Source organism: Rhea pennata, chromosome 1, assembly GCF_028389875.1.
Source record: "Rhea pennata isolate bPtePen1 chromosome 1, bPtePen1.pri, whole genome shotgun sequence".
NCBI classification, from domain to species: Eukaryota; Metazoa; Chordata; class Aves; order Rheiformes; family Rheidae; genus Rhea; species Rhea pennata.
The window spans coordinates 32,049,571-32,070,008 of NC_084663.1; the positions used below are offsets into that span (position 1 = coordinate 32,049,571).

Consider the following 20,438-nt stretch of genomic DNA (forward strand, 5'->3'; position numbering starts at 1 on the left):
AGGCCGCCCTGGTGCATCGCGGGCAGTGGGTATTTGTCCCAGAATGTACGCCAGCCACTTCCCTGCAAGGACTTTGGCGAACATTTTGGACTCCCAGGATGGAGCTGCTTCTTCGCTCTTTCAAGCCCTAAATGGTTAAATTATTCTGCTCGTTGAAACCACACACTTCAAGAGGATTCAGTCGGTTTGCAGCCTGAAACATTTATACAGCTTTACAGTAACAAACATTTTGAGACAAATCATCTGCAAGAACTTCAAGGTCATTCCTCACCAAAGAGATTACGTTCAGAACAGTCTTTAGGGTCCGTGTCCAGCCTCAGCACGGGGAGATCCGAGGCCCTGCCGGCAGGACGATGAAAGTCAATGGATTTCAGCTTGCGCACAGCTCCTCATTTGCTTTGATTTAAAGGTCCCAGTCTCAGTCCTTTATGGTGTATTTAGGCTTCCTTATAGGCCTCCAAGGGACTGCAAGCTTCTTTATTCCTTAAAAGTATACCTTGTTGCTGTAATTGAAGCCGTTTTGTTACTGTAATTCCTTCCTAATATTACAGTTCTAGTCAAGTGCTCTTTCCCTCTGGAGACATCAATTATTATGGGTTTTGAATAGGCCTCCCTTCAGTATACATACTTTTATTCCCAGTGCCAAAATCAGGTCACTGTAATTCTCTTTCTTAATAAGACATGGTTCTGTGTTTCTTCTTTGAAATCTGATATATAACACGTGTACTGGTAAATAGCTCCACTCCTTACCACACAATTAACTATTTAAAGTTCCTGTCATATTTAAGAAAAACTAAATAGTATTTCAAGTTTGACGGTATTTTTTTACACTCTCTTAGTGTTTTATTAAAATATGGAATGTCCTAAGTCCGGGGAGAAGTTTATACAGTTTATGCAGGTATTAAACCTACGTAGATTTGAATATCGGTGAGAGTGCAGGGGAACCAGCCATAGTAGTGCACTCTATGAAGCCTGTTCAACTGAAATGAAAATGGTACTGGGTTCATTGGTTAAATTGTATATGTGAAATGCAGGTTTTTGCAGTACATTGTAGTGTTTGACAACTGGTCCCCACGACTCCATCGGTGTTGATAGTGAGTCCTCGCTGCTGCATGCCCTGTGGACATTTGTGGATTTAGTCTGTATGACCTCTCTGGGGTATAGAGAGAAACAAGCTTGGTATCACAAAATGGGAACCGAAGCACAGGTCTGGGCACACACAGCTCTTCTGTCACTGTCCCGCAATTTCTGTTCCTACGTTGCAGCCTGTAAAGTCAGTTGTGGAGGATTCTTGTGCCTCTTTTCTTGCATGCCCATAAGACGCAGAAGCAGTCAAACTCCAGATGTCACTTCCAGACTCCTTCTAAATATATGCTGAAGTTTCACGTTTACAAACAAGCTAATACTCTCTGTTATTGGATTCATCAGGATTTAGTACAATTATTTGTTTTAAAGCGTTCAAACCAAGCGCAGCTTTGCATTTTTGTGAATGATTCCTGTGTGAAATCCTAAAGACGCTTAACTCAGATGGGCGTGTGTAGTAGTTATCACTGTGACATCTGCCCTAAAATTTGCACTTTTCAAGAGATGCCACTGCTGGGACATTGGGCACTAAAAATACGTTTTCTGCATCATCTCACAATTGAGGACTATGCTACGGCTGTTCAACTCCACAGGAGATTCCTTGAAGCATCTTTCTGTTACCTAACAACTTCTACACTGAAGCTATGGCCCTAAACTGGCTGGGGAACGAATTATGCTATTAATGGAAGGCTATGCTTTTGCTTTATGGCTTACGTATTGCTCTTAGAAAAGAGTGGCACTTGTGTGATGGATTGATTGATGCGTAGCCAGTCTGTCCTCTATCCTGTAAATCAATTGTTGGTGTGATGGGACTGAAATGACTATGTAATATGCTGTAAGTCAGCTTATGTTATCGAAAGGCAAAAAAAAAAAAAAAAAAAAAAAAAAAAAAAAGGCAAAATCAATGCACATCCATATTTCTCAGAGTTAGGCATATCTTGCTGAACTGTTTTGATGTAGCTTGAACCTGCAATATGTTGATATTTCCTTCTTAATTCACAGTGTATTTTTTCTCCATGAAGATGCACACAAAATGCTGTCTCTTGAGCCTAGGCAGTAGCAACAAACTTTTACTATTTCCAAGATGTATCCTGATGTACAGTAGTGAGATTTTACCATATTGAGGAAAGACTGTAACTTCTCAGTGGCTGGTCAAGAGTGTCACCGGCTTGGTGTACCATTGTGCTACATGATTTTTTCCACCCTTGACAAAAGGCATCATGCAAGCCTGTGTGTTTTCCTGTAGGAGGTGGAGCTGTGCCGCATTAGCAGCCAGGAGAAGCTGGGACTGACGGTCTGTTACAGAACAGATGATGAGGAAGACACGGGGATCTATGTCAGCGAGGTAAAGATGGGATAGCGGGGAGGGGGTGTGGGGTGGAGGCGAGGAGCACAACAGGGAACATAAGAACAAGTGCTCTGAGCCCAGGCTGCAGGAACATCGGCCATCAGCCAGCTTGTGTCACTTTCAATTCATTTAAATTATCAGTTTAAATTATGTTGCCCAAGTAGTATAATTATTACTAGTGTGCTTGTTTAATCTGAATGCTTTTAACTACATCATAGTTAGGGAAGTACAAAGGAGTCTGAGCATGGTCTGAATTTTGAAAGAAATCTGTCCTTATACGGCAAATCAGGCAGAATTTTTAAGGAGAAAACCTTCTCCACACCCTGCTGCATTTTCCTGCTGCTGCAGCCTCATTAATCATACAATAGCTAATCATTATCTTATTAGTTGTATTTTTTGTTATAGTTACAGTATGTTCACAAAGAGCGGTGAGTGGAGAGAGTAGCTTGAAAGGAGAATATGTCAGAAAGACTGGCCTATCCTAATACTCCTCACAGTTTTGCCAGTCAAAAAATAGAATACTGGGTCCTTAGATGGGATGAGCCCTCAGTTTCTCTTGGCTTCCTCAGGAAAACCTGGCATTCCAGAAGGTGTTTAGACTGTTCCATATTATCAGTGCAAAAGATTCCTAGGCACATTAATTCCATTTGTGTTTCCAACCATTTTAAAGAGGGTTGTTTTTCTGGAGAAGGCAAAACTTCTTAGTGTTCAAGCCTGCTTGTGATTGTCCTGGGTGAACTGGATTCCCAATCTGTCATGTTCAGGTAATATGTTGTACCATATCCTGAACGTCATGGACAGAGTGAATGGTAGAGAGAATCTTCCTGTGTCTCAATAAAGCAAATCGCATAAAAACAGGCCAGCAGTAACGTCAAAGAATCTGAGAAACTCAGCCTTAGATCGAGAATAAAGAATTAATATAAACTACACAAGAGTAATTCTTCCAACAGATGTATAAGTGCTGCTATTGAAGTCCGTTTGACCTAGCGAGAAGAAAGGAAATAAAGGAATTTTTTAATAACTTCCAAAATTATATCTGAGATTTCTTTTCTTGATTTTCATGAGATTTCTTTTTGCTTTTCTTGCACAGTGGCAATCTCTCAAACCTTTTAAAGTGAACATAATTATATTGTCTTTCATACTTGATTAAGCACTTCAGAATCATTTTTTCTATGACAATGCCCAAGAAGAAAGTAATATCTAACAGCTGTAGAGGATGCAACCTGCAAAACAAATGCTAAACTCAAATATTTGGTTTGAAAAAATAGCTTGTGGCATGACAAGGCGAAATAAATGGTTTTAGATAACCATCAAGTGAAAGGTGATAGATAGAATTGCCCTGTGAACAGTAGGTCATTTCTCAGGGATGAGCTATAGTGACTTTGATAAACTGTTAATGGAGCCCTAAACATCTCTTTATGTTAAGCTAACTTAAAATTAACTGACTCAGAACAGAACCATTTTACAGGATCTGAGAGTGATCTATATAATGTAGCTCCTTTGTTGTTTTTTCTATTTCCTTGAGAGCTACAGAATTCCCAAGGAAACAGCAGATAGATAACTGAGACAAACATTTAGTAGTAAATGTTTTGATGAAAGAGAAATAAACCTACTTCTTTCCCAAAGACAGACCCATTTGTATAAAGGTACCAGGTGCTCCAAAATCACCGCAGTCCCTAGTGATTTTCCAGGGCAGAGGAATTCTGTTGTTAATTCTTAGTGCTCAAGTGGCTGAAGGTTAGTGCCTGATGGTGCATAGAAAAATATTAATCTGAAAATCACATGCTCCCAACCCTTTCTGTCATTAGATTTTTATTTAAAACAAGCTTCTGCGATTATTCAGAGAACTGCTAAGTCCATGTGATTCTGAAGAAAGCTATAAACTGTCTCTGTATAGAGCAAGGAATGGTACTGTTTCAAATTCTTCAGCTGTGGTCATTTCCAGTAAAGGTCTTTCCATGTTCAGTTCTTGAATATTGTCCTATGCAGGTTGATCCAAACAGCATTGCTGCCAGAGATGGCCGGATCCGGGAGGGAGACCGCATTTTGCAAGTATGTGACAAGAAACTTTTTCTTGAACTCTTTCTTCAGACAAACATGCAGTACTGTTTTCTCTGTGGATTGTTGATGAGGGAAGATAGTTCTCTTTGTTACTGAGATCGATGAGAAAATCCATGTCTGTCTGTTTTTTAACACAATAGCTGGGAGCTAGAGTGCATGTACTGAAAAATGAGAATGACAAACTTGTTCTGGCTCATGCCCTTATATCCTGCATCTTTCTTTGCCACATTTATTAGCAAATCTCATTTTTCCTGTGTGCATCTCCGTGTCAAATGCTAAATAGGGATCCTGCAAACATAGCTGTGAGTGTCAGAAGTTTACTCACTGATTATATAAATTTGGGTAAAACTCACTCAAGCCATAGACAGCAAGAGGCTTTTCATAGAAAAGACAGTGCTGAGTGAACATGAGGAGAGGTTCGTCAGATTTGTGTTAATATTTTATTTACTCCACCACTAAAAATCTCACTTTTCTGAGTTCTTTGCTAATCCACCATCTTGGCTTTTTTCTTCCCCTTTGGTTTCTATAGATCCACTCATGTAAAGAGCTGCAGCTCCCTAAGATAGGTTTGTGCAATAAAGCGCAGTGCTGGTAAGTGAGGATGGCTAGCTGTTAGGTCTGGGGGAAGGAAGGAAGGCAGTTTGACTCTAAAGAGAGGAAAATAGCTAAAATGACAGTAAATTTCAGTTTTGAACTGGCAGTGAATAGTCCATTTTGCATCGGTGACAAAATCACAAAACTACTACCAAAATCAGTAATTTGGAAACTTCTTGCCGTATTGTTGTATTTTAGTCCTGTTTTCCAGTCAATTTGCTTTGAAATTTTCTTTGTTGACCTTTTTTCACCGAATCCCCAGAAGTAGCTACTGGTAATGACAGGTTGCTTTTCAGTAAACAGCTCAGTAATTGCTCTTCATTAATTTAGGCACACAAGCTTTCTGGATGTTGCGAGATCAGTCCAGTCTTTGCCTCCAGTCTTTTCATTTCCGCAGGAAACATCTTTGCTGAAAGCTGTAGCTGTATTTCTTACCTTGATATCAGCTTTGGGAATCTAGCTAATCTCCTGAGCACAATAGGATCTACAAGCTGGCTTACCAAAGTGGCCTGTATTTCAAAAAGGAAATAATAGGATACATTTTAATGTGAGAGCTTGTTCAGGGGCTGCTGTTTTATTCTCGGGGTGGTCGAGAATGTGGAAAATGTTCACAGGACAGGTCGTGTTCCCACACAAAACACACACAGCTACTGCAGGAGGGCAGGGAGCCCCTCAGTGGGGTGCAGGGTCGTGAGGTTATGCAGCCACATTATGGGATATGATTGTAAATGGATAAGTCGATGTGCTGTCTTCTACATCTTTTTATAAAAATCCGCCAAAGGAAGCAAACAGGACGTAAGGTTCACTTGACCAAGTGAAAAAAAAACTTTAATTCCAACATTTGTGCATTTTTAAAGTAAGGAAATCTATGATACATTAGTTTTTGGCTACTTTTTTCCTAAAATTTCTGGATGAAGTGGAGAGCAAAGTAGAGTTCAGACAAATATTCTCAAGTTTCTAATGAAATTCATTTCATTTATGAGTAAAGACTCCAAGGGTGAGAGAAAGAATAGGTAAGTCTCTTGTGGGTTTTTTTGTAGAACAGAGCATTACTGTAATGTCAGTACTGATAGATAGCAATGAGTTTGATCATTAAAGTTAACACCCAGAGAGTTATGTGGGGTTTATTTTCGTATCTGAAAACATATTGACCCTCGATCTTCTCTTATTGATGAGATAATTCAGAGAAATGGAAGGTGACACTGCCATTATATTGGGATTACAGAGAGGTTTGGAGAAAGCAGGATCCTTGAGTGCAGGGACATTTTATATGGGTAGCAGATGACATGGGTTATGTCTGTCTCATAAAAGTGCATCAGATTTCCTCAGGTTTTTGAGGCTGGAACTGTTCACTTCACTTTCTCACTAACCTCACACAACTTTGCCATCCCAGCGGATGCGAATCAGTCGAGCAGTCACTCCAGCTATTGGTGTTTTGCACGAGCTGAAGATCTGTCCTGGGCTTCTGTGGCTGTGTCCGCATTTCAGTTTAGGGCAGCTCTGTGTTCCCCGATGGTTGTGTGGTCTCCCACAAATCACAGTTATTCCTCCATGTTATCTTTGAAGTGTCGCAAAAGTTTTGCCACTTAGATGGTCAGGGTGTATCGGCGTTTTCTTTAATCTATATTAAAGCTGTAATTTTGAGTCATGATGTTCAGACCACACACACATGAAAAAAAACAGCTTTCTCTGTACTTTTCAACCAAGAAGTTCTTGCTGCTTTGAAACTGAACCTTCACAAAAGACTAAATATTGGGTGATATTTTATTTTTCCGCAAATAATAAGATTCTTCCATCTTCCAGTTTTGTCCTCATCCATTTTCAAATAGGCCGTGTATTTTTTGCTACTGGAGTGAAAATAATGCAGTTCTTGTGCTGCAAATTGGACAAAACTGAATACATATAGAGAACATCATTTGTATTTGGAATTTGATTCCCTCAAGAAGGATTTCTGGGCAATGCAAAATGAGTTTGTTACAACGTAGTCATGAACGTCATTGTTTTAATGTACTGACAAAACTGCAGAAAGACAGCAAGAGAAGCACGTTCTTACTGGTGTGAACCACTTTTATTTTGATTATCCCCTCATAAGGGGGATACATGTGTGTTGTGTGGTTCTGGATACTAAGCTGGACACACAAATATAAAATGATTAAATGGAACAGCAATAAGCAGTGGCCTGTAAGTATTGCCTGGTGAGAGATAATACTGTAGCTCTCTAATTGGCTCTCTGCAAGCATACAGTATGACTGATTTCAGCTGTAGTATTACCAGTCTTGCTTCCACCAGCGCTATTATCTCAGAGTGACACTTCCATTACTCTGAACGGAGAAAGATGAACGTCACCTGTCAGGGGCTGGTTAATTGTGTTGCTAGATGTATGTTACCAGGGCGCAGGTTGGACATTTATGAACATAACTGCTTCCTCTGATGTCCGCCATCCTTCAGCGATCGATACGGCTCTTACAGTAAGCGCATAATTGAGTGAAGGCACTTACCACTGAGGGGCTGAAGATGAGCCCGTTGCGCAAGTTTCATTGTCCATACATTCACCACAAATGAGCTGATATTTGCCCTTTATTGTGTGTTGCTTTGTGGAAATAGAAACTAATGTGCCGCTTTCATTTGTTTTCTAGATAAATGGCCAAGATGTCCAGAATCGGGAAGAGGCAGTGGCATTGCTCTCCAGCGATGAATGCAAGAAAATTGTGTTGCTGGTTGCAAGACCAGAGATGCAGGTTAGATTGAACAGATGCACTGAGCTAGGACCCACGTTATACTATACATTCACTGTCACCATAAGTAATGAACTACTAAGAGATAGCAATGCTAAAGTTCCTGGTAAAAGGAGGAGAAAGATAATTCCAGAGCTTTGCCACTTCCTAGCCAACAAAGAAAATAAAATGATATTATGAGCACTTGTTAGCCCAAAACCCAGCAATTCCTTTTGCTGCAGATAGAGTAAGCTGATATACAAATACAGCTGACAGCACTAATATGGTATTAGCAAAGTATGGAGTAGAACTTGAAAAGCGCCTGTTACTTGTCTGATGATTCTTATTCATTCTGGGGATAAATTTCCCATACTTATCTGTCATTTATATTGGCTTACACCAAACTGTAGCTGGTCATTGATGACAGCTCCTTTTATCTTATGCACTTGTAAATGGACACATGAACTATTCATTTACGCATTAATAATGTGGATTTCATTATGGTACCATTCAGCAAACCTGAATCTAATTGTTTTCAAATCACTATAGTCACAAAAAATTGCTTGTGCATTACAGATCATATCTTGGGAGATAAATTTTTAAAAGCATTTAAAAATATTTTTAAGGGATTAAAAGTAAAATTATGCCATGCCAAGGATTTTTTATGCCTTTGCAGAGGAAGCTGTCAGGCTGATCATCAGGCTAAAGGTGAGGTAGCAGTGAAAGAAGAGTACTGTTTGTACTTCCCTTTTGTATTCTGTTTATAACCCATTGCAAAGCAAAGGAGACATTATATTGTCCCTGTTCTCTTTATCTGCTATAGCAATTCAAGCAAAGTTGCCATTTGTCTCTCATGCTATTGATCTGATATTTCTCAGTCTCAGTAGCTGCATACTCTGTATAAATTAAATTGAATGAGAGTAATTCAGTGCCACTTGGAATCTCTACTTTAATCCAGGAGCTACACAGGAGTCATAGTTTCAGCATTCATTTCCTTTATGTTTTTCAGCAACCTAACCAGTTCCCATAGAACTGCTGATACAATACAGCAAAACAAAGCTATGCATGAGTTTATATTCTGAAATTGTATCCCTCTTTGCAATATGAAAGCTGTAGAAGCGTTAGAAGAGTTGTTTCAATAATATTAGAATTGATGCTGAATATTTTGTTTTTCAGTAGCAAATACAAAACCACTCACTTATAAAATTCATGCCCATGCCCAAACACACTTTCTGTGTTTGTTTAGACTGGCTGACGTGAAAAAGTTACATCAGTGTCAGATAAGGAATTATTTAACTCTACCAGCATAGCTTCCCATGTGGGCATTGCTCTCATTGTATAAAAGTGTTTTGGTGTTTGAGTGGGTTTTTTTTTTGAGTTTAATCTATGTGTTCTGAGAACATATTTATGCAAAACTGAAGAAAAGGCAATAGCATTGCAGAAAGCAGGTTGTCCTCAAACAGTTGATTTCAGCTGCCTGTGTTGCTTTGACTCTGATGGTTAAAAGGAGCAGGATTAAGGAGGCTTTTATTTTTAGATGGAAAATGGTAATGGCGGTATTGCAATCTTGAAGATTGACTGCTGAGCACATTCATTCAGTAACAGGGAGGAACACCTCTGACCGTTTATTGGCACAGTGAATACTGATGTATAATTAAGTTTTGAAACAGAGCGCAGGAGCCGTGTACAAGCTGTTTAATATGTAAACAAACAGCACAGGCATGTGCATTCACACGTGTATCTGTGTGCTCAGTGTATACAGTGTACATGTGTACTAAGCCATATATTCTAAAAGCTGTAACATAACAGACTAATTCCCTTTAGTAAGGATTTGGAGCAGATTTACCCAAGTGGGGCTCATCATTTATGCTCCAGATTTGATAAGCCCTGCAATTTCCTCAAATGTGGGAAATTCAACTGTGCGGTTTCTGGTAGGGAAGGACTCTGTTAATTTTTTCCTTGAGAAAAAGAAAACAAGACAAGTAAACAAAACTAGTGGCCGCCGCCAGATGTTTCAGAAGATGGTTTAAAGGACAAGCATGAAAATTAAACGCCAACAAAAGAAGCTTCCTTCTAATCCCAAGCACTTGGAGGCTGGCTTTGCCAAGGAAAACTGTGGAAGGCTTATGTTATTTATATGAGGAAAAAGTTAATTGGCACAGGCAAAAACACATGGCAGAAGCATTCAGAGTGATGTCCTACTAGTATTCGAAGTGCTGCCCAGCATCAATCACTGTTTGTGTAGCTTCAAGCTACTACTTGCTGATTTGATTTAATTTTTCATTTTGTCATCCATGGGCCAGATCTGTGTTGGTTTTAATGAAGTGGTACTTGTACTGCACGTGTTGGCCTCTTGCTGCCTGAAGATACGATCTTGCTTTGGAATAGTTGAGACTTCCATAATAGTCTAATGTTTAGACTTTTACCCTTTACCGTCTTTTTGTCACCTTCTTCCACTTGGTACCTTCACCAGTGACAAAACAACGACGCGGCATTTTCCTTTTCAACACACTGCACCGCCTGGCAAGGGGTTACAAGAGGAAATGGGTGTGTGCTGTGTGCGCACACGTGCACGATGAACAAAATGGGAAGAAATAAGGTTTTAGGCCAAGTGCGCCTGTTTAACAGTTTAGAAAGATGTGAAGGGGGGCAAAGTGGGTCTGGAGCTGGGAAAACATAGCGTCCCCTCTCGTCCTTCTTTAATGTTACGTTCGCCAAATGCTAAAGCATATATTTATATGTCAAGGAAAAAAACCAAACAGATAAGACTTGTTCCCGGGCACTCCATAAGAACAAAAATAGCTGGTCTTCAAGCCACTGCCTCATTCAGTCTCTCTTTTCTGTTTGTTTGTTTACCTGGAAGATCGATATGAAAACTGTGGCAGAAATACGGCATAAGGTTTCTGCTGAGGTCCGGGCACCTGGGCACAGCGCCGGGGCGGAGGCTGTGGAAGGAAAGAGCTTTCGGCGCCGGGGCCCGTGGCGGTAATGAACGCGACAGCTTCAGGACCGCGCGCTACGCCTTTCATGCCTTTTGAAAGGAAATAATGTCTGTGCTGTGCAGTCTCCTTCATTATGAGAGAAAATCAGTCACAGTGTTTCAAGAAAGGATAAAAGGCACGAGAGTCCCATTTTTTTCATCCTTTCTTTCTCTTTTGAGAAGCGAACTCCTGCAGCCTCGCATTCTGAGGAGAATCATTATGATAAAAAGAGCTAGTCAAGCACTGCCATTTGGGTTTGCCCTGTTTTAGCATGCGTCCTTGCTAACGTAATATAATGTACTAATGTATTCTTTGCAGCTGGAGGAAGGGTGGCTGGAGGATGAAAGGAATGAATTCTTAGAGGAGTTAAACTTAGAAATGTTGGAAGAGCAGCATAATGAAGCGATGCAGTACACAGCCAACGAGGTGGAGCAGGTAGGACTGCTACTAAATGTATCATTTGAAATTTTGCTAGGTGTACTTTCTTATTAACAGAGAATGAAACAATAGGTGTTTAGGCCAAGTATGACAAGGTAAGAAACAACGCAGGAAGCTGTGAGATAAAAAATGCAGGTTTCTCATTTTCTCTGAGCTCTCAAAGTATTTCTTGCCTCCTCTATTTCTAAAGTGTTTTGAGTATATTTTGTGCTATTTTATATATATATATACACACACACATATATATTTATAAATAAATGTTTTATCTGTGGATTGTATCAGAGTTGCATCCAGAGCTCCGAGCTGGGATAGGTGCCGCTTTTTGTTGTACACACAAGGTGTAGCCAGCCCTTGCACCAGAGCGCACACAATCTTACCTTAAAACAAAATGGAAGAGATGTTAAAACAAATAACAGGTGTGTTGGTGGAAGAACAGTAATACAGGTGGATTTTTCTTACACCAATAGCACAGAATTTGTCAGTTGTTTCATTAATAGAGACAAAAACGCATACTCTTAGCAAAAACTTCGGTTTGCTGCTATCCTAACTTTTACCTGCCCATATGTACTTTAAGTGGTGTGACTTAAGATACAAGATACGTGTGCTTCCTCAGTCATACAGTGGCATCAAGGGATGAATCTCTTCAATTGTATTTCCTATGGGAGGTGTAAGTGACCTTATCCACACCTGAACTGCATGATTTGTCAGCCTGCTCACTGAGTGGAGGTGAGGAAATAAAATACCACTTCATCTGCTGGTTTCTGCATATCTGGAGCAGCACAGAAACAGTTTTTCTATCCATGGAAATTTGTGACTTAAATTTTCTTTTTCCCAATCTGAATAGTTCCAAAGCAGGGCCACAGGCATTTTTCTTTGGAGTGAAGAGAGGGAGAGAGACTGAGAGCCTTCTTCCAGAAACCAGGAAACTTACTTGCCTACTGGAAGACCTAGGTCCAAGTCCTGCACTGCTTTGTCCAGGCTTGGGACCTGAACAGCCCATCTGTCTAGCCCATTCACTGCCCCCTCCCCAGCGTATGCCCCGGCACTGGTCTATAGACTAAGTAGTATCTCTTACTAAAGCTATTCACTTTGCATAAATTAAATATTCATTGGGACAGAGACACTGAGAATAGCTCAGCAGTTAAGACTATTATCTGGAATATGGTAGATCAGATTTCAAATCCTTGGTCTTACAAGTGTTTAATTATTAGCACAAAATGGAATAGCCCTCCTGTCAGAGGTGAAGGAAGCCTTGCAACAGAATTTATAGCAGCCTTTCAGTTATGACCCTCTTTTGCAGGCAGTGATCCAAACCTCGGTTTCCCTGGTAGATGCATTAACTGTTGTACTGCTTGCTGCTCTGAGCTGAGCTGTGGCATCTTTTTTATTTTCTTAAACAGAAATTCTGTTTTGAGCATCAACATATTTTCTGTCAGAGAGAACGCTTGTTCTTTGCAGAGTATTTTAGTTTGCACAATAATATTTTCACAGAAACACCCACTTTGAGGGAAAATTCTTCAGGAGATCTAACCTACAACTCCCTTTTAGTTCCTCACACAACATACTGGGCCTCTGAAATCATGTTATAGTTGTGAATATCCATTCCTGCAGTCTTGTGAAACCCCAGTTTTTCACTGAATTTGGGTTTTAGATAGTGTTAATTATTGAATTGTAATGTTGCACAAAGTGGCTGTTTCTTTTCTTCCCTATGGAAATTTTATACTAATGTAGAGAGCTGTGCTTGGGAAAATTATGGTCCCTTGCACTCTGCAGGTGTCTGATGTTGGATTGGTTGAAGTAATTCTAGGAAAGCCAGACATTTCTTTGCCCTTCTGCTGACTAATGGAATCAACTGAATGCAGCTTGGTGTGTAATGGGCGCCAGTAATTTGTGGCAGCTGCAGCCTCTCTGGCCTCTTTGGAGTGACTCAGCAATTCAGAAAAATACTTCTTTTACTCCTTGTTAGGCTAGGAGAGCCTTGCAGTTTCCTGAGGTGAATCACGTAATACGTCGGAGCGATGAAACTGCTCTTGTTGAACCTGCAAGTCTCCAAGCTCGGGAGCCTCAAGCTCCCTGACTGGCTGTGGAGATTTCACTCCAGTGCCAGCCATAATTTTTGTGAACCAGAACACAGTCCTCTGGCTTTGCAATCATCTGTCATCATGAATCTTGCCGGCTCCAGAAATGAATGCACATTATAGCAGAATATCCTTCCAAATACGAGTCTGTTTTACAGAATGCCATTTTAACCTCTACTGTGAGCTGTCACAGAAAAATTTTATATAGTTTATAATAGAAGAATGGCAAAGAATTAGGTAGATAGTCATATCTTTTATATATGATTTTGGAGCCACTATAGAATTTAATCAAGAATTGTATCTTCTCTGTAGAGCATAGTTCAGTAAATTTCTTATAACCCATTGTATTTCTTCCCCATTAGAACATCTCAGTTCATTGTACAGCACAGATAACTTTCAGATGAATACCATACATTTGCCATGCAGAAATTCTTATCAGTATTATGAAATATATCAAAACCTATTAAGAAAAGAAAGAATTGATTAAAATAATTCATTCTAGTATACTCATAGCTGAAATACAGAGAAAATATCTGAAGGAAATTCTGTTTTGAGAGATGCCTATTTTAAAAGAACAGCACTGTTTGCAGAAGAGCATTTTCACTTTTAGTGCACCATTGAAATCAATCCCTATCTTCCAGCATGGCTTGAGTAACTCATATTTTGTCTACCAAGTACTGTACCTACTAGTACCAGGGACAGTGGTGATTCCTCTAAGCATGGCCAGTCTCACTTTCATTGTCAGAGACTGGCCAGAGAGCCCAGATTTATTAAAATTCTCAACTGAGTCTCACTGTTTTCAAAACTTCAGTAACAGCCTAGGTTTTGAGCCCCTGTGCCTATATGCAGAAAGTTGTAAAATTAGACTAGAATAGTGCCTGAATTCCTGCAAGATTAGCCATTTTTGTAAGCAGGAATGCTTACTGGAGCTGAAATGCAGAATCTTTTGAGGTTCATTTATTGCTTGATTGTACGCACCACCAGCTTCACATTCTCATTATCTGAGTTCTCACTGCAAAGATGAAGCCTACAGAGCCCTATTTCAAACAGAAATAATTGTAGAAGAGATTGACAATGTATGTTTGAAAACAAACACTTTGGAATAGATAATAGATAATATTGACAAAAGCAATGTGTTAATGATTGGAGACTATCTCCTGTTCCTCACAAAAGGACTTAACTTGAAATTAGGCTTTCTGACTTTCAAAATAGAATTAAAATAATCTCATACTGGAAAAAGTTACTCAGTCTGCACACATTTAGGAGTTCTGCTAAAGATGATAGCTCCAGAAGAGAAAAGCTAGAGGCTACCTTACTTGAGTCACAGTGGATTTTTAAATACATCCCCAAAACATGTAGTGCAATAAATACCTGTATTATTTTCAGTCCTTATAATTGAATTAATCATCTTTATTCACATCCTGGTGAAGGATTTAAATAAAAATGGATGTCTACTTTATGATGAGAAGAATCCAAATGTACAGGTACCTGTTTCTTCTTGGCAGGGAAGAGAACTACAGGTGACTCCCTGACATCCAAGTGTCCATGCTACAGATCTGATCAAATGAATTCCACTGTTTTGGTTTCTGACAGAGTGCAAAAATGGATTTTGCTTTCTTTACATTGTGCGTGTGTGTGTGTGTGAATTACTTACACTTAGTTTAACTTGAACAGATGACAGCATATTCTATTCGTGCAGTCTAGATCAAGGGGAATTTGAAGGAGCAAAATTTAAACTGCTGATAAAAGTGGTGTGGAAAACAAGAACCACTAATTCTGAAAGCGCTGATAGCAAACTATAAAGTCTCTCTCAACACCTAAAGGTGCAAATAAATACTTTAAAAGAATTTTCAGGGGTGCCCACAGGTACACTTGTTTCATAGTGTCTCCCATGCTGGAGACACGAAGGGAAGCTCTAGTAGCATCACGCAGCTCAGCTCATGGAAGGTATGTAACTGTGCTAACACAGTATGGATAAGCCCCTCTTTTAAGGGGTAAAATGAGTTTAGTCATATGGATGCAAGTTGAGCTATGCCACCTACCCTCATAGCTAAAGAGTAGACTCCTCATTTGGTAGCGTAGTTGGAGCCCTACATTTGGGGTATGTGCCCACATCAGTGGCCATTCTGCAGCAGGGCTCTCTCATTGTCTAATGGAGCTCTTCTCCCTAGTGTAAGTCATATTTTCTGGAGCAGGGAGAAATGAGTTGCACACTGTAGTGGCTGGAGTGCTCACTTGGAGTATAGTTGGCTCAGACTGCAGTCACTTCTCTGCTGAAAGGTTTGGAGGCAGAGAAGGTCAATGCAAACATGAGCAGCTCCAAAGGAGGTGACAGAAGGGACCAGAATTGCTAACAAAGTGGCACTCACCTGGAAGAGGTGGGCTAGAAAAGTATGAAATTAAATGCAGATCTCCAGGATTCCCGGTGAATGCCCTGGCCACTGGACTGCTTTCTGGATACTCTTGGTTTTCATGAAGAAATCTATAGATATTGAATTTTGTCTCTCTGCAAAATACAAAATTTTGAAACTCTTGAAAACCAGGTAGTGTGGGAAGACATTGTGTTCCCACCACTCTTCCAGCTACTCTTAAAAATGAAATGAAAGTGCTGCAGCTACTTCAGAGAAATATAACAAAAGGCTTACAAAATCTTTTAATGGACTTTATGTTCTTTCACGGTAATGTGTCAGCTGAGTAAAGAAAGAAGAAGTAAATGATAAGTGTAGAGAAACACCATAATAGCTTAAGTTATTCAGAATGCTATTGGTACTACTCTTCATATTCCATGTTATGATGAAGCCATGATACCTTTATTTTTAAGTGGATATGGAAATATCTAAGAAGATCTCGGATGGAGAAAAAACATACCTGTAAATTTTAGAAACTTGCAGATTTTTCATGAAAGTTCATTTTTTTCGATTGCAGAGTCAAAATCTAATTTCCATAAAATTCCAACCCTACCACATCAATATACATTGAATGTTTACATAATCTCTTGAATAAGATTGAATACATCCTGTCTACTTCTCATGATGTTTAAATTGAAGGTGGGAATTTCTCCTCTGTTTGAGGAGAGTAAGAGATAGTAGTTGATAGATTGCAGATGTTGCTGCCAAAGCTGCATGAGAAATACATGTTTATTGTGTATTTTGTTATCACCTATATGTTGTATATGCATAAGGATGGGTCTAAAATGTACATTATTATTGTAAAGAGAACTTTTTCTTTACAAGTCTTGTCTGAGACTGAGAAATTGCTAGAACATCCCTTCAGAGATTTAAACTAGTCTGTCACACACACTGAATTATTCTGGTGGTGTATTTCCTTCAAAATTTATTTTATTGCACTGTTACTTTGCATTTCTAGGGTTCTTTTTGTTTTTGTCTTTTGAGGCTAGGCCTATTTTTTCCTTAACAATTGAGCAAAGGAAAGCAGCTGAAGTGTGTGTGATCTCGGGGTTCAAGTGAAGAGAGGAGAAAGGAGGAGAAAAGAGACACATTTTCATCCTGTTTTACTGTCTATCAAAGTAGAAAAAAAGAATTTATTATGACAGTGACTTCTTTGAGTTTGTTACTGTTCATTGGATGCACTGTACCTTTTTTCTCCCTTGATTGAGTAATCTCCCATTACACATAATTATGTAATTATACCTCCTAAAAGAAAAGAAGCATTTGGTTAGTTCTGTGTGCACTTAGATATTTGGTGAACAGGTCATATAAATTACACTCTGAATGATTGCTCTGTAAGGGGAAGAAGGGGGGAATGCTTTGTGCGTATCCAGCTGGAAAAAGAAAGAGCACACACCTCTTTAGAGTAGTATTATCTCACATTTTTTGAATTAAAAGAATATAAATAGGTTAGGTACAATGCATGGGGAGTGAATTAAAAAACAACAGCCTCAAAGCTTGACATTATGCCTATGGCAAGCACTCAGTATTGTTCTGCGCTTAATGGTAAAAGGCTGTTTTTATTTCTAAGGAACATAAACTCTAGATAGGGAACAAAAATGATCCCTAAGGATGCAATAGAGAGGGCTATTTGAGCAAAATCCTAGAATTCATAGTGAAAAACTTTTAAGTAAAAAAGTATTGAAGGCAAGATGTGGAAGAAAGGAGCCGGGAGTAGATAGGGCTAGCCCTCTGCAGGCTTCCTCCCTGCCAGTCTCTGTATAGCACACAAGGAGTTCACTGATTAACATGAAAATGCTCCAGTGATGAGAACAGTCTCTTTGCACTGTCTTAGATTGCACTAGAGTCATGGTTTGCTGGACTACTTGCTCTACTTTTCTGAACTGATACAGGCAGTGAAGTTTTTCCCAAGTTTGAGAAGATTTCAGCTCCACCAGACCCTGGCCATGATCCAGAATCAAAAACAGTGCACCATCTGGTGATCATTATCTTTAAACACTGCAAAGAGATGGCTTAGCTAGAGAGGGAAGTATTTCTTTCCGGACTTTAGAAGATATGTCACTAGTGCTGTAATTCATCTACTTCACTCAGTATGGCTACCACAGCATGACTCAGAAATGTTTAAAAGCCATGAGTGGTAGGACTGCTGTTTAGTGCTCTGTTTTAATTCAGCTCAATCAGATCACAGTAGTTTAAGCAAAACAGAGCTGGAAAATATTCTCATGTACTATGATCTACATTTGATAATGATTTTGGTTTGCTCATTATTTTAGCCAAAGAAGCATGAAGAAGAAGATGGCACTACAGACACTGCAACCTCATCATCCAACAACCATGAGAAGGACAGTGGAGTGGGACCTACAGATGAAAGTCTGCGTAATGATGAGAGCTCAGAGCAAGAGAATGCACCTGAGGAGCAGAACAACGCTACCCTGCAGAGCAAACGAGAGCTGGGTCAGAGCCAAGACACCTTAGGAAGTGTTGAACTCCAGTGCAATGAAAGCTTTGTATCTGGAGAATACATTGAATCTGATTTCATAGGAAACCCAGATGAGGAATGTGAAAGGTTTCGGCAGCTGTTGGAACTGAAGTGCAAGATTCGAAACCACGGGGAGTACGATCTGTATTACTCAAGCAGCACAATAGAGTGCAACAGAAGGGAGCAAGATGGGGTGGAGCATGAACTACAGCTACTCAATGAGGAACTGAGGAATATTGAACTCGAATGTCAGAATATTATGCAAGCTCACAGGCTTCAAAAGGTGAGGGATCAATACGGAGACATTTGGGCTTTACATGATGAAGGGTTCAGGAACTATAACACCAGCGTCGATGTACAAAGAGGCAAACTGGATGACATCATGGAGCACCCTGAGAAGTCTGACAAGGACAGTTCCAGTGCATACAACACGGCAGAAAGCTGTAGGAGCACTCCGCTGACTGTAGAGCGATCCCCCGATAACTCCCTCCAGAGGATGATAAGCATCACCAACAGGAAAAACCTGAGGAGCACTATCGTGGCTAATCAGTTGTCCTTGGGACAAAGCAGCAGGGAGGCAACCTCATCCAAAACCAAAGTCACTGAGCATAGCAGTGCTGCTGAGGATACAGTGCTGGCTTCAGAAAGCGGGAAATTCACAGACCAAGAAAAGCAGAGCACTGAGCACATTCCCTATCTGTCTCCATATCACAGCTCTTCTTACAGATATGGGAATATACCAGCTCATGCAAAGCATTATCAAAGCTATATGCAGCTGATCCAGCAGAAGTCTGCTGTAGAGTATGCCCAAAGCCAGCTCAGCCTGGTGAGCATGTGCAAAGACTCGCAGAAGTGTGTGGAGCCCAAGATGGAATGGAAAGTGAAAATAAGGAGTGATGGGACAAGGTATATCACAAAGAGACCAGTTCGAGACAGAATCCTGAAGGAACGTGCCTTAAAAATTAAAGAGGAGCGCAGCGGGATGACGACAGATGATGATACAATGAGTGAAATGAAGATGGGTCGTTACTGGAGCAAAGAAGAGCGGAAGCAGCATTTGGTGCGAGCTAAGGAGCAAAGGAGGCGGCGAGAGTTCATGATGCGGAGCAGGCTGGAGTGTCTTAAGGAAAGTCCACAGAGTGGCAGTGAGGGCAAAAAGGAAATTAACATTATTGAACTGAGTCACAAAAAGATGATGAAAAGGAGAAACAAGAAAATCTTGGACAACTGGATGACAATCCAAGAACTGATGACACATGGTGCTAAATCTCCAGATGGCACAAGAGTGCACAATGCCTTTCTATCAGTTACTACTGTATGAACACAACTTCTTTCAGAGAGTATACTACCAGTTTAGGTAGAGTACTATTGCCTCGTTCAATGTGGCATTTTTATATATTTTGTGACTGTCTATAGTTTGGCCTTTTTTGTAAGCAAAATTACTTGGTAATTTTTCATTTGTTTTTCATATAATGGTACCTTCTTTATCTGACAGTCTTTCTTTATCCTGCAATATATTCATATTATTCATTTGTATAAAAAAAACAAAAAAGAGAAGCAAAACAAAAAAATGGAGAAGCCAATTAATTTCTTAACCTAATACATATCCTGTAAGTTAAGATCTGGATTTATTTCTCTAGCTTTCTTTTTTCTACTTTAATAACAATACAATACCAAAACAAAATGCTTTATACTGTATCCTTGGCTTAACAAGTTGTTAAAGTTTTACATCTTAGATTGCAGCTGTTAATAAATCATATGCCACATCCCATCATATAGATAAGAATGACCTTTTTCCAACAACACATTGTACAGTGCATTTAACCTGTAAATTGCAATTGTATTTGTCCAAGTAAAGTGTAGGTGGGCAATTCTCCTGTGTTATGTAGTGGCATTGGTCATGTAGCTAGGCAGTTATGTGATAATTGTGAAGATGAAAGAGAAATAAATTATTGCTTATCTTTAAGAAAAAGAAAAGTCAAGAGTTTTTTAATTTTGAGTGTTTGCCTTTAAAGGATTAATTATTTCACCATACCTGATTTGTACGGCAGATAGAGATTTCAAAAACACAGGACACAGTTCCAGAAGATAGTTCCTATGAATGAGAGATATTTTCATTTTGCAGAACACCTAGGAGTGAGTGGCTCTTTCTGACTTTTTCTCACCTGCTATTATTAGCTGATTGAATGATCGATTAATATAGTAAAATCTATTGCTGAATTTCATGCTGTCAAACAGCTACTGTGTGTCCTTT

At 39.6% G+C, this 20,438-nt stretch overlaps 1 protein-coding gene across 1 annotated transcript in view; it reads left to right on the forward strand.

The window, feature by feature from the left end:
- The window catches only part of PDZRN4 (PDZ domain containing ring finger 4), a 251,259-nt gene extending 231,614 nt beyond the window's left edge, over positions 1 to 19,645 (forward strand). Inside the window, exons 6-10 of the mRNA XM_062567416.1 lie at positions 2,330 to 2,428; positions 4,421 to 4,483; positions 7,723 to 7,824; positions 11,100 to 11,216; positions 17,979 to 19,645. Of these exons, the coding sequence (XP_062423400.1) occupies positions 2,330 to 2,428; positions 4,421 to 4,483; positions 7,723 to 7,824; positions 11,100 to 11,216; positions 17,979 to 19,505 (1,908 nt within the window). The 3' untranslated portion in view covers positions 19,506 to 19,645. The remainder of the gene's footprint in view (positions 1 to 2,329; positions 2,429 to 4,420; positions 4,484 to 7,722; positions 7,825 to 11,099; positions 11,217 to 17,978) is intronic.
- Positions 19,646 to 20,438: the final 793 nt, after the last annotated feature.